Here is a 25451-nt window from a genome sequence, read left to right as displayed (position 1 = left end):
GTTAAAGGAAAGATGGAGGCGCATTGTGCAACAAAATGGTTCATATTTGGTTGATTAAAAAAGTAATGGCAAGTATTTATTGACCTTTTTCATTCCTTTAAAAATCAGCACAAACTATCCGGACAACCCAATATATATAAATATATATTTGTGTGTCTGTGTTTGTCCCCCAACCATCACTTGACAGCCGATGTTGGTGTGCTTACAGCCCGGCAAAAAAGACCAATAGAATAAGTACTAGGCTTACAAAGAATAAGTTCTGGGGTCAATTTATTCAATTAAAGAGCAGTGCTTCAGCATGGCCACAGTCAAATGACTGAAACAAGTAAAAGAATAAAAGTATATACATACATACATACATACATACATACATACATACATACATACATACATATATATATATATATACACACATACATATTAATGCTTGATTTTACGTTATAATAAAAACGATTTTATATTAAATTGAAGGAGTACTCAATACCTTTGCTAGAGTACATATTTATTATTGTTTAGCAAGTAGTATTGACAGTGACTTTGAAGTTTCAGCCAGTTAAGCTATGATTGGACAGTCCAATGATGGTTTAGGTGGGTCAAACGTTGGAGTCACTGTCAATACTTGCTTTGTTAAAGAAGAATACACACACACACACACATGCACACACATCCACTTATTCAAATGATTTGTGTTTAGTATCACTATAAAAACAAACTTAAGCATAGCCAACTTCTTGAATGTAACAGATTTAGCTGCTCATTTGTATTAACCTCACAGTAAGCCCAGAGAGATGATGGCCTACAATTAACACCGGGGCTTGTCACCTATCCCTTGCTACTTAATTACTAGTTAAGGGAGTAAGCAAAAAGACATTGAGCCTGTCTTCTCATAAAGATATGTTTTGATAGGGTAGCTCCTATTATAACAATGCCCCTGCAGCAAATGGATTTAAAGAGAATTTCACTTACAACACTCTCAACAAGGACCAGCCAAAAACAATGCTGATGCACTGTAATTTGGTTCACATCCCCTTTCTCCATTAGTGTGAAGTCCTGCATATTAAAGCTGTCCTTAAGTTAGTTAATAAGCATTTTCCTTCCAGATACAGGGATAGAAAGCTTTTCAATAGGCACAAACTTCAAATCTTTTGGTTGTTAATTTAAAGGTAATTCAGAAAACTAGGAAAAGCATGAATATCACACAATCTCATCTTCCTCTCCAATAAATTGCATCATTACTAATAAAAAAAGAGCCACTCATTTTTCTTATTGTTTAACCCAGGTCTACACTGATTAAGCATGCAAAATAAAAGGTGTTTCTGTCATGACATTCTCCCTTTTCTTCTAGCTGTATTTGTGTCTGGGACAACATAGATGAATAACATATTTTTAAGATGGTACAGTGATATTTAAGGGACTTGTAGCTGCTATTTCTAGCAGGTTGAATGACCGTGTATCAGTCAATAATATTTTTCTTTCTAATTTTGGCATAAGGCCAGCAATTTTGAAAGGAAGGGCAAGTCATTAGAATTTACTCCAGTACTTAAGTGGTACTTTGATTTATCAACCCAGAAAGGGTGAACAACAAAGTTGACCATGTCAGAATTTGAACTCAGAATATAGTGAATTAGAAGAATTACCACTAAGCATTTTTGTCAGATATGCTAGCGATTCTTCCATTTCATCACCTTTAAAGCACCAATAATATTAAGAAGTAGTAAATTTCTGTAATAATGGTTTTCAACGCCACAAAGCTAAAGTCAATAATCATAGGGTCTAAAATCGGAACGTAGAGGAATGAAACTAAATATTATTGTACAATTAGTCCAGCACTCAACCATTTTTAACTACATACCAGCTTTACAATGAAGAATATTATTAGAAGAATTTCAAAAGAAATTGGCAAAGTACAGGTGTGTCAATATGTTATCAGATTACACAGCTCAGACGGAATTATATTAATCTTCAGCCAGGCATATAATGAAACATTATATAATAAGTCAACAGAGTTGGTACATACATACATACATGCATACATACATACATACATACATACATGCATGCATGCATGCATGCATACATACATACATACATACATACATATACACACACACATGCAAACACACATATATACATACAAAAATACATATATGTATATATACACATACATATATTCTCTATATACATACACACACACTTACACACATACACATGCACACACACATATATTTATATATATATATACATACATATATACATTCCATGCTTGCATGGAGAACGGACGTTAAACGATGATGATGATGATGATATGTATGCATGTATGTATGTATACATGTATGTATGTATGTATATATGTATGTATGTAGAAAAGTATGTATGTATGTATGCATGTATGTATATGAATATTTGTGTGCATCTGTGTATGTGTGTGCATATGCTTATAGATATATGCATGCTATTATGTTCATGAAGCATGTAATAAATGATAGTACAATTAATGAGATTAGCCACTATATGTGCATATGTATATGTGTTTGTTTCTATATAGTATGTAGGTGGATATGCAAGCACAATGCATCTATATCTGTGCGTGTATGTATGCTTATGTCTATACATATGTAAATATACACGTCTGTATGAATGGATGCTGCATAGCCAAATGGTTAAAAAGTTCACTTGCCGATCGTGTGATCCGGTTCAATTCTACCCTGTGAATTCCAGCTGTTTTACACCCATTGGCATACTTGCAAAATCAGAAAACAGCCCAGCATCCATGTCAATCAGAAACAGTTTTGCATGCTCAGAATTGCAGATGCATAGACTAAACTACCTGCATCACTTATTAGCTGTCAGCTTAATTGCAAGATTGTAAAGGAAAGTATCTTGTTTTGTTCATGATCCTTTAAATGCTTAGGTACTGCTAACTTTTATTGTCCCAGATATTGTGATCATTTGTAGTGTAAAAATTAAGGAGTTGCATTCTCGCCACAAGATCTCAAGTTCAGCCATGCTTTGATCCAGATGAGTTGGTCTATATCTTGCTGCTCCAATAATAATTAGATATGAAGCTGAGAGTGTGTCTCTATGTATGTATGAGTGTATGTTTGTATGCTTGTATATATATGTATATGTGTATGAATGAATGTATATGTATATGTGTATGTATGTACGTATGTATATATGTACATATGTATGTATGTATGTATATACGTACATATGTATGTATGTACGTACATACGTATGTATGTATGTACGTACGTACGTATGTATGTATGTATGTATGTATGTATGTATGTATGTATGTATGTATGTATGTATGTATGTATGTATGTATGTATGTATGCATATATATTTATATCTCTGCTTGCATGTATATCTATATGGATGTATGCATATGTGTATGTATGCATATGTATACATATACATAATTTTTTGTGTGTCTATGTATAAGTGTATGTTTATAAAACAGAAAATTAAAGTTTGCATAATAAGATCATTTCAGAGATCCAGGGATACCAGCTCTCTCACCTTAATTATCAACTCCAAAAGATATCGCTGTGTAGGTAAGATGTTTGTTTCTTAACCAGAGCTCAACTGGTACTTATTTTAATGACCTTGAAAGGATGAAAGGTAAAGTCTACCTTGGCAGAATTTGTGCTCAGAATGTAAAGATGGACAAAATGCTGCCAAGCAGTGTGCTAATGATTCTGTCAGCTTGCCGCCTTTCTTTGTGTATATATTAAGACAAGTAATCAAATTACTCTACTCTTCTAATATATATATATATATATATATATATATATATATTAAGATAGTTATATGTGCTATAGTAATCTTATACACATGATAAAGTAATAAAATATTTCTCATTAGTGATAAGGAGGATTAGCTATAATGATTATAAGGATTAGCTATTAATCAGCTGTAATGGAGAATCATAAAAGAATCTTCATTATATCTAATAAAATGATTGCTTTGTGGTCATGAAATGCCAAGTCATCATTGGTAGAATATAACAGAATATGACTATAATCTAAGGGGCTCCAGCCATGACCTTTCCATCATTTTTCAGACATTATTATTTTTCTTACTTTTAAGATGGTATGGTGTGTGATTTAAGGTAGATTCAGTTATTATTTCTTGCAGGTCAAGCAAGTACATAGAACCGTCCCTTTTTAGACAGCAACATATTATTTGAAGAAGATGTAGCTGCTATTTCAAGCAAGCCCACTCCTGCAATAGATACACTCTTATTAATTGTCACTTATTATTGTCGTTGATGGTGTTGTTACTGTTATTTAGCCACAGGTCAACAATGATTGATGAGACCTAATGATTGATGAGGCCTATGACCAAAAGCATTTCAATTATAGCTATTTCACAGCCTACTTAGCTGGAAATCAATAATAACTGACTGTTGGTGCAGCTCACTCTCCTTCCAGTTATCACTTCTTTGATGTTCCATAGGTTCAAATGTGGGATATCCAAGAGGGTGTCTACACCCATGTTTGTGACTACATAGGGATTTGAAACTAAAACAATTAGCAAAAGGCGGTGAGCTGGCAGAAACGTTAGCACGACGGGCGAAATACTTAACGGTATTTCGTCTGCCTTTACGTTCTGAGTTCGAATTCCGCCGAGGTCGACTTTGCCTTTCATCCTTTCGGGGTCGATTAAATAAGTACCAGTTACGCACTGGGGTCGATGTAATCGACTTAATCCATTTGCCTGTCCTTGTTTGTCCCCTCTATGTTTAGCCCCTTGTGGGTAGTAAAGAAATAAAAAATTAGCAAAAGCATGATCCATGCCATTAAGTCATACCTGTTTGTGAGTGACAGCTATGGCTCCTTATCTATATTTTTTCTCTATCTAGATAAGTTACCCCTCCTGGGTTTGGCTTTGTCATTGTGAGGGGGCTTGCATGTTCCATAGACCGGAGAGAATGTCACTGTTTGGGGCTTTGCTCCTGGTAGAGCCATCCTAGGCTGGTGGCCAGTCTCTCAGGAGGTTTCCAGACGAGCGATGATCCATGGCACAGTGACCTGTTGCCAAAATGGCAGCCCCATCATCTGATTATTCTTTGAAAGACCAACAACCTGCCCAGAAGAACTCTCAACTTGCTATGGCACTGATCAGAAGAAACCAGAGGAAAAACGAGGTAAGATATAGTGAAGGTATATCGCACAGTGTTAGGGTGTTGGTATATTGATAATAAAAGGGCAGTGAGCTGGCTAGGGCGGCGAGCTGGCAGAATCATTAGCACGCCGGGTGAAATGCTTACTAGTATTTCGTCTGCTGCTATGTTCTGAGTTCAAATTCCGCCGAGGTCGACTTTGCCTTTCATCCTTTCGGGGTTGATTAAAGAAGTACCAGTCACGCACTGGAGTTGATATAATCGACTTAATCCATTTGTCTGTCCTTGTTTGTCCCCTCTGTGTTTAGCCCCTTGTGGGTAGTAAAGAAATAGGTATATTGATAATAAAGCAGTAAATTCAATTTCTGGGCTGAGCGGCACATTGTGTCTTTGTAATAAAAGACACTTGAAATTCATGAGGACCCAGTTTTCTTAGCAGAAAAGGAGTAACAGCTGACTTACTGGTGCAGCTCTCTCTGCTCTATCTATATCTGATTGAGACTACATTACTGTCCATTTTTTCATGCTTGCATGGATTAGATGGAATTTTGCTGAGGCAGATTTGTTATAGCTGGATGCCATTTTGGTTGCGAACCCTCATCTGTTTCCAAGTAAGGTAATATTTCCCCATGACAAGACATATTTTCATGGGAGTTGAATGAAGGACACTGCTTGCATGATGGTGACAGCATCACTTATTTTTAAAGCCTGGTACTTATTCTATTAGTCTTTTTTGCCAAAATGCTAAGTCATGGAAATATACCCAACAAAGACACCAAAGGCACACACACAAATACATACATACACACACACAGACACACACGTATATACATATGCACTCACACATGTGCACACATGCACACACATGCACATACACACACACATGCACACACACACGGCTTTGGTCAGCCCAAGGCTGTAATAGAAGACACTTGCCCAAGGCACCATGCAATAGGAATGAACCTGGAACCATGTGGTTGGGAAGAAAACTTCTTACCATACAGCCATGCCTGCATCAAAACACTTGCCTAAGGTGCCATGCAGTGGAATTGAACCTAGACTTATGTGGTCGGAAAGCAAACTTCTTACCACACAGGTCGACTTTGCCTTTCATCCTTTCGGGGTCGATAAATTAAGTACCAGTTACGCACTGGGGTTGATGTAATCGACTTAATCCGTTTGTCTCCTCTGTGTTTAGCCCCTTGTGGGTAGTAAAGAAACAGGTATGCCTGCACCTATACCATACCTGTGCTCATACCATGCCTGCATCAATACCACACCTGTACCTATTACCACGCCCGCATTATACATTGGTACCCAGTACAATCAACAAATATATGGTACATACTGTGATGTCATACATACTCGCAAACCTTGTCTATGCTTCTTTCCTTTTCCTATAAGTTATATCTGACACAATATGAAAGTAGGGTAGCATTGTGATGCCAATAATTTCAGAATGGAAGTCATGCTTGGTGATGGATAGAGATGTGTTAGATTTTGTTGTGATGCAGACAAATCTATCAAGCGTTTTCTATGGAGAGTAAATATCTATTATACTATATTTGGTTTTGTGTCTTGTCAAAAGAAATCATTCTTATGTGATTGTATCTTGTATTTGTTTGTTCTATCTTTAATATTTTCCAAAATGGATTATGTGTATAAATCTTCTGTGTTGCTAAAGCAACTATGTTGGAGATCTGTACTGTACACAATATCACTATCATCATCATCATCACCACCAAAACCACCAGCATCACCACCACCAGCAGCATCACCACCACCAAAACCACCAGCACCACCAAAACCACCAGCACCACCAACACCACCAGCACCAGCATCACCACCACCAAAACCACCAGCACCACCAGCACCACCAGCACCACTACCACCAGCACCACCAACACCAGCACCAGCACCAGCACCAGCACCACCACGACCACGACCACGACCACCACGACCACCACCACCATCATCGTCATCAGCAGTACAATCATCGTTGTAGTCATCGCCATTATCAAACCCTAACCATAATCATCATTGTCATCATCATCTTCATCATCATAATTGTAGCTTTTGTCATCATTGTTGACATTTTCACTATCACCACAACCACCACCATCACCACTGCCACCACTGTTATCATTATCATTGTCATCATTGTCATCCTCATCATAGTTGTTTTCATCCTTACCATGATCATTAGCATTACCATCGTCATACTCATCACCATCGTCATCATCATCATCATCATCATCACCACCATCATCATCATTACCATGATGTTAGCACACATTGTCTAGTACTCGCAGCAACAGAGGGACTGTTCATCTTTGATGTAGTTTTGTTCATTCTATGGTTTTAGCCATTAAAATGCCCTTCCTGTCACCAACCACTTTAGAGCATGAGCTGGGTCCATTTTATCATGGAACTAGCTAAACATATGTGCGCGCACACACACACACACACATACACACACACTTATATATCATCATCACCAGCAGCATTACTTTTATGTCTGTATTTCCATAGAGACATATATGGGTTAGACAAGACAATATGAGGCAGTGCTTATATCGAGAATATTCCCAAAATACATACAGGATGAGCAAGGTTTAAATACACGATTATAAAAAGTATATACTTTATTTTGATATTGAGAGAAACCCTAAGGAGAACTTGTCCACTTCACTGGTTTGGAGAATATGTGTGTGGTGTGTGTGTGTGTGTAGTTATAGTGTATTAGAATATACCATAACTATGCCGAAACTACATCTGATTGTCCCCCTTCCATACTTATACACATATGTGTATGTCATGACTCATGCACTGTTCTTTTCCTGATGCTTGTACATTACCCTATGTACTATACATACACTTTAGATGAGTTGTAGTGCAGCTGAGCACTGTACACAATGTTTTATTATTATTATCATTATTATAGTAGAATACAATATAAAGCTCATCCACCTTCAGATTTCACCCTGTGCTATCCAGTAGTAGTATTATGTGTACTTCCAAGTTTGCATTTGGGCTTTTTTCATGTATGAATAGATAATTGACAAAAATTGGAGTTAACAAGAAGGAGTATGGTTGGACAGAGAGGATGTTCTTGAAGCCAAAACTTTAGACTTACGGAGACAATATTTACATATCACCTGAGGATACACAACTAGATCTCATAATGGAGGAAAGCGGTTGCATAGTCAAGTACCTGCATGCCTGGAGAACTACATTGTGTAGAAACAATTGAAAATAGATGTCCAACCATACTCCTTCTTCTTGACACCAAATATTTTCAATTCTGTGTGACAAGTAGCTTGCTTACCAACCACATGGTTTCGGGTTCAGTCCTACTGCGTGGCACCTTGGGCAAGTGTCTTCTACTATAGCCTCGGGCTGACCAAAGCCTTGTGAGTGGATTTGGTAGATGGAAACTGAAAGAAGCCCGTCGTATATATGTATATATATATATATATATATATGTGTGCATGTGTGTTTGTGTGTCTGTGTCTGTGTTTGTCCCCCTAGCATTGCTTGACAACCGATGCTGGTGTGTTTATGTCCCTGTCACTTAGCGGTTCGGCAAAAGAGACTGATAGAATAAGTACTGGGCTTACAAAGAATAAGTCCCCGGGTCAAGTTGCTCGACTAAAGGCGGTGCTCCAGCATGGCCACAGTCAAATGACTGAAACAAGTAAAAGAGTAAGGAGTATATATATATATATATAATATATATATATATATATATATATATACTTTTACTAAAGCCTAGAGTTTCACAGTTTTGAGAATTTTGCAGCTTTAATAAAAGCATATTACTCTACTTTTTGTATTTGAGTACTATTTGTTTTCCACCTTGTTTTGTATTTAAGTGATTACTTGTGTGTGTGGATATATATATATACACACACACACATGTACATGCATTTATATATGCAGGGTGCAGTGAATAAACTGTCATCTAAATTACACAAAAATTCTTGCCAATAACATCCTTTAAATGGAGTCATGTGATTTAGGATTACAAAAAAGATTTTTTAAATGAAAGTAGGAAAAAGTAGTAAATAAAACTTGAAATTTTGTTCCTATAAAAGAAACTATGGAAACGTGTCATTGATCTTAACTTATTGTTAAATGCTTAGTGTAAAAACACATGTAAAATCTCTATACTCTGAAAGTATTGAGCTAACTGATTATCATATCACATAATCTAGATTGTTGTGGCTGTTTACCCCCGAAACAGCACTGACTAAATAGGCTTATGATCTTTCCTAGATATAGTTTATCTCAAGTTTCATTATTTGATTTGTCCTTTTTTATTCTATTAAGATGCTTAAGCATTCAATCTTCAGAAGAAAAAAAGGTGGGTGTAAAAGCCAGACTTTCTGTCTTCCGTATGGTGTTCATGCCAACCCTTCACTATGGTCAAGAATCTTTGGTAATGACTGAAAAGAATATGATCATGAAAAGTGGCTGAAATGGAGATACTCCAGAGGAGGAATTAAATATTAGGAATTGCATAGAAATTGTTAAAATATTCTGTGTATTGTAGAAGTGTAACCAACTCAATGCACATAAATTTTAACACTAAAATCTAATATAGACCCCTAAGGGTGATATGGACCATGGTTGAGAACCACTGGTCTAAGATAATAATAATGTTCCGGCTTACTGTAGCTCATTAGAAAAGGGTAAAAGAGGAGACATTAGAAAAGGGTAAAATGCATATATATATATACACATATATATACATATATATATACATATATATATATACACACACACACACACACACACACACACACACACACACACACATATATATATTTATATATATACATGTGATGAGTATCTGTATGTTTGTACACTTGCCTACCATTTGATTTTTCAATTTAAATTCCACTATAAATTATAATCTACTCCATCTGAAAGGTATTTGTAGAAAATTTCATGAAAAATTATCCATTTCTCTGAAAGTTATGAGGAAACAAATTTGGTGGGGTATGGGGCACATTTATGTAGCTACACCCCATAAAGTACTGGTACTGGGTTCAATAAATTAAAATTGACTAAAATCACCACCCCAACCCCTCAAAATTGCTTGCCTTGTACCTATAATGGAAACCACCATGGATCTTTACCTTTTGACTGGCAGATTTAGAAAATAATTTTTTGTAACTAAGCACTTTCAAACTTCGGCACCGGTAGAATGTGTCATATAAAGCATTTTTTACTCTTAGCGTTTTTGAGAAAAGTTTGTTTACGAAGTTATTTCGTGTTAAAGTAGTCATATTTTGGTAATTTCGACCAATCAATGACGTGTATTAAGCTGAATAAAATTACTGCCGCTGTTTGTCAACAACACCTATTGGCGGTGCATATTTTGTTTGTCACTGTTATTTATGACATCGTTCATGCATTTGTACTGGTTTTAGCTTTAAGGTTTTAGGGTAAGGGTTAGGGTTAGGGTTAGGCATTATTAATGAATTGAATGTTATTGTTGTTATAGTTGTTTTTTGAGTTCCTAAAACACTCTTGATGAAACAAATCTATGATCAAAAATATTCCAATTGTGACCATCCTGTCATTCTGTGTATCAGAACTATGTTATCCAACATGTTCTTCCTACTTACATTTGGAAAGAAGTGTGATGTAAAAGATTTGTCTGCCATTTCTAGCAAATTGAGTGACAAGCATAAGCACTTTTTGTGGATTCTGTAACTAGATAAGTGCTGATATATAGAGTTATGTTGTTGTTACTGTTGTAACTGATAGAAGTGTTGTTGTTGTTATCTCACTGTTGCTCTGTTTTCCACTCCTTTCTCTTTTCATATCCTTTCATGTAGGAGGTTTTTCCTGTGAACAGCTTCCTCTTTGGATTGCTATCTCACTCTTTCTTTTTTTGTGTGTGTGTGTGAAATATATGTACACACACACACACATACACACACACACACGCATGCATGCACACATGCACACACACACACACACACACATATACATGGCACTATATGTGATGTATGAGTGTGTATTTATTTACCTAATTACACATGCATACACAGATATACACGCACACATTCACACACGGGCATATTCATAATCATCATTGTCATCATCATCATCGTCGTCACTGTCATCATCATCATCATCATCATCATCATCATCATCATCATCATAATCATCATCATCATCACCAACATCAAGATTGTTTTAACAGCCACTTCTTTTATGCTTGCATGAGTCAGATGGAATTTGTTTGCAAAGTTTGTGGATATTCTTTTGCTAAAAGATCAAAAGGATCAGCTGCAGTTTGGAAGGTGAAACAGCTTGATGGCTGCACAATGCACAAAGAAATTTTTTGGCAGTTTGGAATGAGGTCTTGCAGGAATTGCGTTACTGGATAAGCAACATAGTCCTGTTTTAGAGAATGCAGGAAGATTTTTGCAGATGTGAGTCTAAATGTTTTGCCTAAAGACCAGCAACAAAATATGAGCAAACCACTTGGGAGACTTAGTGCATTTGGTCTTTGTTTTGTGTGGGACATATAGGGATTTATTCAAAAGGACAGCCAAGCTGTTTCTGGGTGTTACAAGAGGGAAGCACATAAAGCACTAAGTGTAAGTGGCCTACACTTGGTAGAGCTTCAAAGAGTCAGCTGACTTGAAGTGTCATGGAGTGTTGAAGAAAGGGCAACTTCTCTGTTATGTGGATGTGTTTTGGGTACCACTGATGAGGAGTGTGGTTGGACAACCTCATAGGGGTAACGACAGACATAGGTTGGTAGCAATTAGGTTTATCTTTCAGTGTTTATATTTTAGTTGTTTCACTCATTAAACTGTGGCCATGCTGGGGAATTGAAGCATTTTTGCGGAAAAAATTCACTCCAGCACTTGTTTTTTTTTTGTAAAGCCTGCTACTTATTCTGTTGGTCTGTTTTGCTGAGCTGCTAAGTTATGGGGACATAATTACATCAATACTGATTGTCAAGTGGTGATGGAGAGCAAACACTGACAAAGACACATACACATATATATATAAAAGGCTTCTTTCAGTTTCTTATTTCTTTACTGCCCACAAGGGGCTACACACAGAGGGGACAAACAAGGACAGACAAATGGATTAAGTCGATTATATCGACCCCAGTGCATAACTGGTACTTATTTAATCGACCCTGAAATGATGAAAGGCAAAATCAACCTCAGCAGAATTTGAACTCAGAAAGTAGCGACAGATGAAATACCAATAAGCATTTACCCCGGCATGTTAACATTTCTGCCGGCTCACCACCTTGCTTCTTTCAGTTTCTCTCTACCAAATCCACTCACAAAGCTTTGGTTGGCCCAAGGCATTAGTAGAAGACATTTTCCCAAGGTGCCATGCAGAGGGACTGAACCCAGCTTCTTACCACTCGGCCATGCTGGGAAATTTAGGGTATTTGGCACATCTATGGTCTAGGACAGGTATGGGCAACCTTTTTCAAGGAGTGAGCTGCATGAGACATAATTCACCATCAAACAAGCCATTCACTTAAAAAAAAATTCAAGGTAATTTTATATTAGGCATGCCATTCAGAAATCCATTTAGGCTGTAGTTTGACTGTGACTGGTTTAGGATGTGTGGGTGGGATAAGATAGTTTAGTGAAGAGAATTGATGAATGCAAAAGGCTTGTTTTTCACAGGGTAGCTTAAGTCATCAGATATAATGATTTCTGAGAGGGGTCGGAATGGGTTATATGTTCTCAGAACATGATGAAATATGCTTAAATAGATGCTGGTAGTTCAAGAAATTAGGAGAATGATAAAGGGAGCTGATGTATTTGGAGAAGTACAAGAACTTGAATCATTATTGCTGATATTCATATAAGAAAAGTGACCGACAAGGAGCATGGCGAATATGTAAGTATAGACACCACCTTTCATAGTGAAAGTGTAATAGAGAGCATAATGGATTTGGCTTCACTGCATGGCACCTTGGGCAAGTGTCTTCTACTATAGTCCCCAAGGTGATCACTGGCTTGTAAGTGCATTTGGTAGGCAGAAATTGTGTGTTTGTGTATATATGCATGTGCATGCGTTTGTGTGTGTGTGTGTGTGTGTGTGCACATGCATGCACATTTGTATTTCTCCCTGCCGTAACTTGACAACCAGTGCTGGTTTGTTTACACTCCTGTAACTTAGCAGTTTGTCAAAAGAAACCAACAGAATAAGTACCAGACTTAGAAATAAGTAATGAGTGGGTGGGGGTCAATTTGTTTGACTTAAAACCCTTCAGGGTGGTACCCCATCATGGCTGCAGTCCAATGACTGAAACAAGTAAAAGCGAAAAAGATAGAAGGTAAACTGTGATACTGCAGGGTCGTGAGATGTGGGCAGTGAATGCAGATCACAGTTTTAGACTTTCTGGATGTGTAATATTAGTGTTCATGAATATAAGCTGGCAGAATCTTTACCATGCTGGACAAAATGCTTAGTGGCATTTCTTCTGACTTTATGATCAGAGTTCAAATTCCACAGAGGTCAACTTAACCTTTCATCCTTTCAGGGTCACTGAAAAAAATACCAGTTGAGGACTAGGGAAGATGTGATCAACTTACCCTCTTCCCTGATATCGCTGACAACACTTTGGTGTAGCAATAACAGAAGTATAGAGGTGAAAATTCGTCTGTACAAAACAGCAATACTGCTAACATTATTTACACTTGACAGATATTTGTCCTCATCTTGTTTGTTGTTAACACAATGTTTCAGCTGATATACCCTCCAGCCTTCATCAGGTGTCTTAGGGAAATTTCAAACCTGGGTTGTCATTCCTAAGGTATTTTTCAATGTTATTATTATTATTATTATTCAGGTCACTGTCTCGAATTGAACTCAGAATCTTGGGGTTAGTAGCCCGCGCTCTGAACCACTACGCCATACTCCCGTGGGAAATTACAGAGTGAATTTTAGGGCTTATAAATCGAATATTTTCCTATCCTTCCTTAATACTGGTTCCCATATGTTACTCATATCTGCATTTGGTCTGCTTAGGAGGTTGTTGTGTCCTAACATATGTGCTGCTTCTTTTAGTTTTCGTATTTTCCAGCGGTGTTCTCCATCTATTATTTTAACTTAATCCCACAAGGGGAGGTGGTCTTCATATTTCAATACATGATCAGCTATACCCAATTCATCAATATCTCTCTGTGTCACAGCTTTGCGATGTTCTTATTACTATTCAGTGACCTGAATAATGATAATAATAATAACAACAACAACAACAAGATTGAAAAATACCTTAGGAATGACAACCTAAGTTTGAAATTCCCCAAGACACCTGATGAAGGCTGGAAATTATATCAGCCGAAACGTGTTAACAACAAACAAGATGAGGACAAACATACATACACATGCATAATCATCATTACCATCAATGTCGTCGTTGTCATCATCATCATCATCATCAATATTGTCATCAACACAGTTGAAAGCGAAAAGCCAAGTATTCCACACCCCCACCCAAAAAAAACTACATGTATGACAACAGAAACTATAAAAACAGCTTTTTTTATTCTCTTTTCTTTTTTCTCTCTCTTGTCAATGTATTCTATAAAAACTCATTATAATTGAACTTTTTGTAATGTAGATTTATTGTATTCTTCATTGAACATTTACTTTGATATTATCTTTCCCTGTCATTTAATTTTATGTGAACATTTGATTGCTTAAATATGTTTGATTTCTACGTAATTTTAAACTATGTTAATATCCCATCGCTTTGTATACATTTGTACCACTGATAAACAAACAATTGTTGAAACTAGTTTGGTATGAACGTAAATAAATATATTTAAAAACAACTACAAGTTTTTCAAATTCTAGGGCATTTTCAAAAATAAATTCTCATATATATATATATACGTTTAAATATTTGTTGTACAAGATTTTTTATGTGAAGTCGTGTGTTGAAACAGATATTGTTATATTTCGGAATGGTCATATTGCCAGTTTAGCCAATAAATACAATAGAAATACAAAATGGCTGACGGTTAGTAAGGAGAGACACAAGTAAGTGAGAAGAAAACAAAGGACCACTGATGCGGTCACAGGAGTGTGACGAAAGAACTTTGGCCGAAATAAGATTAAGATTAATGTAAAAAATAAATATCACTGAAGCAAAATAACACCAAATATATAGTGCGTGTGTTTTTATTGGCTAAACTGGCAATATGACCATTCCGAAATATAACAATATATATATATATATATATATATATATATATATATATATATATATAAACGATGATGATGATGATGATGATATATATATATATATATATAGATCTTCGAAACGCAGAGTAGATGAAACAGAGGCGACTGAAGAAGGGGAATTTTCCTTGTGTTGTATGTCCTGTACTCTATTTTTTCGTTGTTTAAGAAAAATGTCCATTTCCTTGGTTTTGTGTTTATGTTATCGTTTCTCATTGTGTTCGAGGTTTTTTTGGTGTCCTGTACCCATATATGCATGTATATATACATGTAGATGTAGGTACGTACATATATGTATGTATTTATGCATATGTTTTGTTTATTAATTTGTTATATATATATATATGTAGAGAGAGAGGGAGAGAGAGAGAGAGAGAGAGAGAGATATTTGAAAGTCTTTGTGAAAATTACTTAATGCAATTTTTTAGTATTAAGGGGATTGAAAAATATTGAAAATATGTTGCAAAATCTTTTATCAGGATGTTACTAAGCTTTTTGGAAGAAGCTTTTTTCTTAGTGTGTGAGTGCACACACACACACACACACACACACACTCACACACACATGCATATCTATATGCGTGTATGTGTGTTGTGTATTTATGTATATGTATATATATAAATGTGTGTGTGTGTGTGAGGAGTTTGCTTGAAACAGAGATTATTAAAATTGAAATGTGGAAACCACTTCATAAATTTCACAAAGACCATTTGTTTACTTGAACAACACTCATGAAATGGATGTAACATCATGAAGCCACTTACTATCACTATCCAACTAAAATGCTTAACACGAGGCACTTACAAAACTTATTAATGGTCTCTAATATGATAGAAACAGTGACCAAATTTTCCCTCAAATCCTACTTTCCTTCTACATCTTAAATAATGTAGTTCTAAATACATTATGTTTGAAACATAGACACAAAGGCCATGGGTGGATTGTCTTTGATCACTGATCTTGTTAATCTGTAATGACTTACTTACACAGACAACATTTTCTTAATTAGAAACAGCTGGTAATTAAAACAGCATAAAATAACATTGATGCTCATGATGCATCTACATTTACCTTGATTCGTTTCTTTATTGTCTACCAACTGTTCTAGAGCTAATTGCAGTTTTTATCACAGTACATATATCTCTGTGAGTATGTGCATGTGTGTATGTGTGTGTGTTTATGCATACATGTGTGTGTGTCTGTGTGCATGTATGCATTTATGTGTGTATATGTATGCATTTATGTATATAAATATATATATATGTATATTTATATTATTAAAAGTCAGGGTGCAGTATGTACTTGTTTGCATAAAAGAAGAGTTAAATCTCATAGTAAGGTGAGGTGGTGAACGCTGGAGGAATAAGCTTTGACAGGAGAAAAGATAGGAGAGGAAACAGATAAGAATGTGTATGATCTGTGTGGCAGATCAAAAGGAAAGAAAGAAGCTTGAGTTAGGAAAAGAAAGATGGTTGATGGTCACGTGTGAGCAGTAAGAGTGTAAAGGAGGAAGAGTGAGAAAGGGAGAGAGACAGATAGAGAATGGTGAAAGGAAGAGGAAAAGAATTAGAGAAAGGATGAGAGAGAAAAAAATTAAAGGGGGAGAAGGGGAGATAAAAAGAATTAGAGAAAAGAAGAGAGAGGAAATGAAGGGGATGGAGAGAGAAAGAACAGTACAGAGAGTTGCATCAAAATTATTAAGATAAATGTTAATAGTTATCGCCAAGCTAATATGGCAGTCCAGAAATATAGTACAAATGCTGTCGTTGATTACCACCAACAGGCCATCGCCTCTGGCTAGCTATGTGACACATGAACCTGTGTCCATTTTAACCTTCGAACAGGGGAGGTCACCTGCTTCTCCTTGCTGGTCAGGCCTCTGCAGACTAGTTTCAGGGTATTTTTCCCTTATCAATGCAGAGCAGCCAAACCCAGTGAGCTCCTACATAGGTTTCAAACAACCACAATGGTGAAATGAATGTAAGGAACAAATGCTATAAACACATGTTTATCATAATTTCTCCTTATATGATAATCAGTAACACTACCAAGTATGGTAATAACAACACCTCTGTACTAGAAGCGGAATACATGATGGTACTATACACGGTGTTCTAAATTCACAAGTAGCAGTTGAACATCTAACTGTAATCACATGATAAACTATACTATGATACATAAATGTATATATGTGTGTGCATGCATTTGTGCATGTATGTCCGTGTACGTACGTATGTGAGTGTGTATTTGTGTGTGCATGCACATTTGTATGTGTGTGTGTCTTTGTGTATGTGTTTATACAATATGCTATCATGCACAACAGATTACCTGTAAATTTAGAGTTTAGTAAGCAGTTTCTACATTAAACCCCTAACTCCTATCTCCTATGCGATAAAGATACAATCGTGACATCACAGATAGTTTAAAGTGCAGAGTCTGAGCCATGCTCTATATAATGAGAAATGCAGAAAACATTATTGATATTTTCAATGTTTTTATAAACATATGTTTTAGTGAGTTAATAACTTATCTATTCAGTTCATTGGTAGCAAATATATTTCAGTTACGGTATGTCTTTATAGATGTGTAATCAGGCAAAAGTGCACACAAACGAAAATAAGAAATGCTATTAACCAAACAGAATGAATGATAGAATGAGGGAAGGATTGTTAGATAAAATTAAGCAAATATATTTATATATATATTATGGAGATGTACTTGCATAGCAAGTGACTTATATATATATATACCTGACAATTTCTTGTTAAGTTTTCCTTATTAAGTAGTTGTCCTTAATTGCTAAATTTTTATTCCGAAAAACTTTTCCTTTCCCAAAATGCAATTCGTAAAAGTATGCCATTTACAGGATGTAATATATGTAAACTCACCCATGTGCTTCGTTGATGTTGATCAGTTAGCTGATCGGCTTAAGCGGGGCAGGGTCGTTTATTTATGATACATTCAGGCCTGCTGATGAATACGTAAGTATGAAATCACTGTGATACAGGTCTATATTTTTTAAATGTCTTACTTTGAAAAATTGCATTCGGTGGGATTAGTAATATTTTTGGTAGAAATGACTAATTGTCCCTCTTAGCGTGTGGCATGTATGTATAATGCCCTCTGGCATGTATGTATAATGCCCTCTATATATAAATTAATATATATATATATATATATTTATACATATAAATGCTGTGCTGAAAAGTTCCTGGTTTTGGATAAAAGAAAATACAGGAGGATCATTATGATTTTATTCAATATATTTTCCTTTCAGATTCATACACTTATTGCAGTGGTCCTTAAGTTTTTCTAAACCCTGTAAAAGAACTCAGAAAGTTAAGCCTCCAACCAGGCCTTTCATGATACCCCTAAAACCAGGAACTTTTCAGAACCTTTTTGTCTGTGCATATATCTATATCTATTATATAAAATCCGTTCTGTCTGTGTGTGTGTGTGACTTCTAGGATCTTGAGCATCTTCCATCCAATTGCACTCAAATTTGATATGTAGATACCGATAGTATCAAGGTGTGTATAAGTCTTGAAAAAATTACAAAAAATGAATCCAGGTGAGAATGCGATCGATAAAGCTGTGGAAATGTGCATTTGTACGCTCAAGTACATCAATCAAAATCCGTCTTTTGCTGGTGTCTCAAAATTAGGTTAAATCAGCGTTTCTCAAAGGGGAGGCCTATGGGACGGTCGGACAAGCTGTTCTGAGAAAATTTGGTTTAAATGTTTGACAACTCAGCACCGTCCATTGGACGGGAGGTGGGTGGCTTTTACTTGTATATAGATATATATATATATATATATATATATCATCATTATCATTTAACATCTGTTTTCCATGCTGGCATGGGTTAGACAGTTTGACTAGAGCTGGTAAGATGGAGAGCTGCATCACACTCCAATTTGGTTTAAATGTTTGACAACTCAGCACCGTCCATTGGACGGGAGGTGGGTGGCTTTTACTTGTATATAGATATATATATATATATATAATATATATATATATATATCATCATTATCATTTAACATCTGTTTTCCATGCTGGCATGGGTTAGACAGTTTGACTAGAGCTGGTAAGATGGAGAGCTGCATCACACTCCAATTTGGTTTAAATGTTTGACAACTCAGCACCGTCCATTGGACGGGGGATGGGTTGCTTTTACTTGTATATATATATAATATATATATATCATCATTATCATTTAACATCTGTTTTCCATGCTGGCATGGGTTAGACAGTTTGACTAGAGCTGCAGTTTGATGGAGAGCTGCACCACACTCCAATCTGTACTGGCATGGTTTCTACAGCTGGATGCCCTTCCTAATGCCAACCACTCCAAGAGTATAACTGGGTATCTTTTTTTTGTGTGGCATTGGCATGGTTGCCTTTTACAAGTCACCAGCACTAGTCATGACCACAATTTCACTTAGCTTGACTTATCCTTTTGAGCACAATGTATCATATGCTGTCATCTTTCTTATGTATCTTACTCAGTATGTGTTGTATTCTCTTAGCAGCCCATGTACACATTTGAAACCTCTTATATTCAGTTTTTCTATTTGTTCATTTGTACTCTCTATCATTCATGCACACCAAAAGTACACGTCCAGCATATCTTTCTAGTTTTACAAAAGCTCTGTATTCAGGACACACATCATTTTACTTGCATGTAGTATTACAATTCATACACAAGCATTGTACATTCTACATTTCACTCTGAGAGAGACAACTTTTATAACCAACAGAGCTAATGACACCCAGAACTTTTTCCAGCTTGTTCTTACTCTGTCTTCTATACTTTCAAAACATCCATGTCCACTGCTAATTTGGTTGCCTCACCAAGGTAACAAATGCAATTAATTACGTGTTAGAAATTTAAGGGAATCTACTTTCCATGTGATCCTAGATTATGTTAGCTTGTGCAACTACTTTTCCCCTTAGCTTGCCTATTACTCCACTACATCTCTTTTGCATCCATACTTCACACTGGAATACAGGATTTCTACCTACTCCCTTTCTGTAGAGGAAGCACAGCCTTTTCTCTAAAGGAATCAGTGTCATGCATTCTTTCTTACCTACAAATACTTAAGCCCTTACTAAGTTTACATTGAGGCCTGTTAATTCTAGATTTTGTCCTCAGGTCTTGGAGTTTTTGCTACAGGTTCATATCTGGGAATTAAGTCATCAGCATATATAATTTCCCAGACAGCTTGTCTTTACTCCTCTGTTATGGCTTGCATAACTACAATAAATAGAAGGGGAGACTGAGAATGGAACTCTGGTGGATCTCTACATGCATGTTAAATTCATTGCTGTACTTATGGCTGATCCATAACATACTGACAGCATTCCTGTACATGACTGTATCGTCTTCACAAGCCATTCATCTTCTGTTATCTACCTCAGTGACCAGAAGATTGCAGAACATGGAACATTGTTAAATACCTTCTCTAGTTTAGTACTGTGAAGGCGCATGGCTTAGTGGTTAGAGCATTGAGCTCATGATCGTGAGGTTGTGAGCTTGAATCATGGACCAGGCTGCGTGTTGTGTTCTTGAGCAAGATACTTTATTTCATGTTGCTCTAGTTCACTCAGCTGTAGAAATGAGTTGCAATGTCACAGGTGCCAAGCTCTATTGGCCCTTTCCTTTCCCTTGGATAACACTGGTGGCATGGAGAGTGGAGGCCGGTATGCATGGGTGACTGCTGGTCTTCCATAAACAACCTTGTCCGGACTTGTGCCTCTCAGGGTAACTTTCTAGGTGCAATCCCATGGTCAGTGTCGTGACCGAAGGTGGGGTCTTAGTTTAGTACTTCTAGCTTCTTAGTAATTGTCTCACAAAGAAGATGGCATCAGTACTACTTCTTGGCTCAAAACGAATTTGCTTCTCATCTGGGCTAATTCTCATACTAATCAGTTGCACAATAACATATTCTTGGCTTTTATAACATGGTACACACATGTGTGTGTGTGTGCATATGTCTCTTTTATCTTTTACGTATTTCAAACATTAGACTGTGGCCATGCTGGGGTACCATCTTGAAGAATTGTTAGTCGAATGTATCAACCCCAGTACTAATTCATTTTTTAAAAACCTGCTACTCATTCTATTGGACTCTTTTACTGAACTGCTAAATTGTGAAGGAGATAAACACACCAACAGCAGTTGTCAAGCAGTGGTGGGGGAAAGACACACACACACACACACACACACACACACACACACATACACACACACACATTAGGGTGGAGTGAAAAAGGTAACTATTACACAGATTTTCGAAATATGTTTTTAAGAATATATTTTTTATTGCAAAATCCTTTAAAAGCAACTGTGTTGAAATCTGAAGTTCTTAAATTTACATTTTCAGGCTCTGTAGCCCACTTAAAATTTTGAATAATGAGCAAAAATTCAATTCATAACAGGTTTGCTGTTCTTCATTTTATTTTTTACTTCCATTGTTACAAATCAATTTTCTTTTGTGAAATCCTTTTAAAACATGAGATTTAAGATTTCAAGCTCTAAAATTTATATCTTCAGGCTCCGCAATGCACTAAAAACTTCGAAATTATGTGAAATAAATAAGCTTTACGACTTTTGTTTTTTTTTAATTATTTCTAATACTAGGTCACCGAATATATGTGTTACATGAGGTCTAGATTACACACACATCAAAATAAGATAACATGTAAACCAATTTTTAATTCTTGACACATTTTGGTGATAAAATCGAAATAATGCCATGTAACTAAATAATACAAATCAACCTCTGAACTTTCTGTTTAAATACTGCTTGATATATTCCGCCAATGATCATTTTTCGATTTGTCCACTGATCCTGTAAAAAATTTTGTCCTCTTTGTTTTTTGTCTCTACAACAACTTCAGTTTTTGAAGGAGTTGCACTTGCAACAGGCAATGTCAAATATATCTTTTGTTGCATTGTTTTTAAACACATTACTCTTTGTTTGAAACAATGGTACACATTTTTTCCTATTTTTCACAGATTTTAGTAATGCTTGATACTTTAGATAAAAGTATAAGATTTTCAGTTTAACTGACTCAGTTAGATGCCTTTTGCCAAAGAAGGGTTGGATGCCTTTTGCCAAAGAAGAATTATCTTTTCTGTTTGATACAATCTTGACAATTTGCTTAATTGAAGGATTTTTCTTAACAACACTTTTTCTTTCCCTTGTTCAAATAAAACACATTTTGTATGTCCTTGTAAGTTGGCAAAACTCACTCACTAAGATCACATGGAGTACCAAATACTGAGCATTCAGTATCATGATGCGTTATTGGCTTATGAGTCATCACTAAATGTAAACAACACTAAATTTAAGACGATCATTAATTTTAATAAAATGGCCTAAAGTCAAAATACAAAGAAAACTTCACACACATACGACGTACATCCACATGACCGTTGCAGTGGCACTGGGGAGAAGTTTACACCCCCATTCTCTTTATAGTCAATGCAGAAGCTCAAGATATTAGTCAATTGTATTGAAACTTGGTCTGCAACCTCTTAAGGATATTATATTTAGTGTTTTGCCTTCTGCTATGTAGAAATATGTATTTGCTATAGCTTATAATCCATGAAATTCAAAATTTGACCAAATTGATTAATCAACTTGGCTACCAGATTGAAAAGATCCCACGTCCCTGATATATGTATATATAGATGTACATAGATAATATATAGTGTTACTTACATTTGCGTTGCTCTTTGCTGAATAGTTCCATTAATATAGTCCATTTTAAAAAAGCGACTAATTCTTAAATCCTCAAAAAATTAATACAAATCTTGGATAGCTTGGTTAATTTATTATTCCTTATCAATTCTTTATAAATTTGAAGATTCTGAAACTGTATCTCACAGAAACACTTGTTAGTTCAGACGTAAATATGTTTATATACATGTATATGGTAGAATGTATATGTGTGTTTGAGTTTTATACATATATGTATATGTGACTGTGTATGTCCGTATTGAAAATACACACTCACACAAACATGCATGTGTATGTACATAAATATTTTTTAAACACACAGACATGTAAATACACACACACACATACGCATACAAGCACACACACAGACACACACACACACACACTCACGAACATTTAATTTTGTAGGCCTATTAGTTCCTGGTATGTAAACAAAGTTAGCTTATTAGTGTTTTTAAGTTGGCTGCACACAATTGTACTTTGCTTAGTCTTCCACTAGACTGATATTAAATATCTATCTTTCTATTTATCTATCTATCTATCTATTTCTCTATCTGTCTGTCTGTCTGTCTGTTTGTCTGTCTGTCTGTCTATTTATCTATATAAATCTGTATATATATCTATATATCTACATACAGGGTGTGATAGATAAAGTGTCTTCCTTTTATATTTCTAATTTTGCACATGCGCATTGTTTGTTTTGGGGTTTGTCAACTACACAGTATAGTAGGGTCAGTTGGGCACTGTCTGTGAGAAGAACAGCATTATGGCACAATTCATTCTGCCAGAAATTTGGAAACAACATGATGTACTGCATGATGTACTCATGCCAGAAGTTCCATTATGAGCATTTCAGAGTGCTTGAATGTCAATCTGAGGACAGTGCAATCTGAAGACATGTACTGAGAATGATAAAATCAAACATCGAGTTAACATCATGATGTTTGAAGTGATCACTAGTGATAGCACCATTATGCCTCCATTCATCTTCCTACACGGCCTCAGGCTCAACACAGAGGCCTACATGAAGTACCTGGAGGAGGTAGTGCTGCCCTGGGTCATGAGGGTGGCTGCTGGAAGACTGTATGTCTGGTAAGAGGACTCTGCAGCATGCCACACAAGCAGGAGAGCCCAGTCATGGTTGTCAGACAATTTCTGTGACCACATCACCCCTAACATCTGGCCACCTAACTCCCCAGACTACAACCCTCTTGATTATTATGTGTGGGGCACAGTTGAGTGAGAGACCAACAAAACTCCTAGTAACACCAAAGATGAACTGAAGGGAAGGATTATGGCAGCATTCACCAACTTAAACAAGGATAACCTCTAGAAGAGTTGCAGGAGATTCTGAAGTCGTCTGGAGACCGTGGTCGAAGCCAATGGCAATTTTGTTGAAAAAATTTACTCTTTAGTATTTTGAGATACACACACACACACTTACACAGGTGCTGGCATGGTCGTGTGGTAAGAAGTTTGCTTCCTAAACATGTTTTGAGTTTATTCCCACTGCATGGCACCTTGAACAAGTGTCCTATGCCTCAGGCTTACTAAAGCTTTGAGAGTGCATTTGGTAGATGGAAACTGAAAGAAGCCCACTAACTGGTACTGATTTGTTTTTGTGCCTGTAACTTAGCAGTTCAACAAAAGAGAGTGATAGAATAATGCCAGGCTTAAAAAATAAGTAGTGAGGGCCAATTTGTTTGGTTAAACACCTCAAAACAGTGCCTCAGCATGGCCACAGTGAAAAGGCTGAAACAAATAAAGGGTAAAAGAAGTTATAGCAGGCATGGCTGTGGGGTTAAGAAGTTTTCTTTCAGACCACATGGTTTTGGGTTCAGTCCCACTGTTTGGCCAAGTATCTACCCACCAAATAAACAACACCATCTGTGAATGGCTTCTGTGTCATCTTTAGTGACATTTTCTATGTTTCACATCCATACAACTCCAATGGCAAAACTATTGCATTTACATGTCATCAGATCTAAGAAGGAACAATTTCTCTATAATCATGACCCAGTTATCTCTATAATTAGTTTAATAGCTAATTTCTTTGTAACTGTAAGCTGTTTAGTGCAGTAATTACTACAACAGTTTATTTCTCTATGTTAGAAAATTTAGAACAAATGACATAACTAAATATAGTTATTCATTTTATCTAACTCTCTGCAACCTACAAAAAGCACCAAATATTTAGGTTCAGAATGTGAGCATGGAAAACAGATAATGATCATATAAGTATTTATTTCGACATATATACTTTCATTTTATTTTCAAATGTCACTTTGTGTAATCTGTATTAACTCACTATTATACCATAT

The 25451-nt window shown here is 36.1% G+C and overlaps 1 protein-coding gene and 1 long non-coding RNA gene across 2 annotated transcripts in view; one reads left to right on the top strand and one right to left on the bottom strand.

Moving 5' to 3' along the window:
* LOC115213777 (tumor protein p53-inducible protein 11) overlaps window positions 1–23249 on the bottom strand; it is a 547834-nt gene extending 524585 nt beyond the window's left edge. Inside the window, exon 1 of the mRNA XM_036504948.1 lies at window positions 23113–23249. Coding sequence (XP_036360841.1) covers window positions 23113–23156 — 44 coding nt within the window. The 5' untranslated portion in view covers window positions 23157–23249. The remainder of the gene's footprint in view (window positions 1–23112) is intronic.
* On the top strand, window positions 7506–25035 carry LOC118764332. Its single transcript, XR_005000147.1, has 3 exons — window positions 7506–7515; window positions 12464–12468; window positions 24951–25035. It is a non-coding gene; the product is annotated as an uncharacterized LOC118764332 (long non-coding RNA).
* The last annotated feature ends 416 nt before the right edge of the window (window positions 25036–25451 follow it).

Source organism: Octopus sinensis, linkage group LG7 (assembly GCF_006345805.1).
Source record: "Octopus sinensis linkage group LG7, ASM634580v1, whole genome shotgun sequence".
Lineage (NCBI taxonomy): Eukaryota > Metazoa > Mollusca > Cephalopoda > Octopoda > Octopodidae > Octopus > Octopus sinensis.
This window is presented reverse-complemented; position numbering and strand designations above follow the sequence as displayed.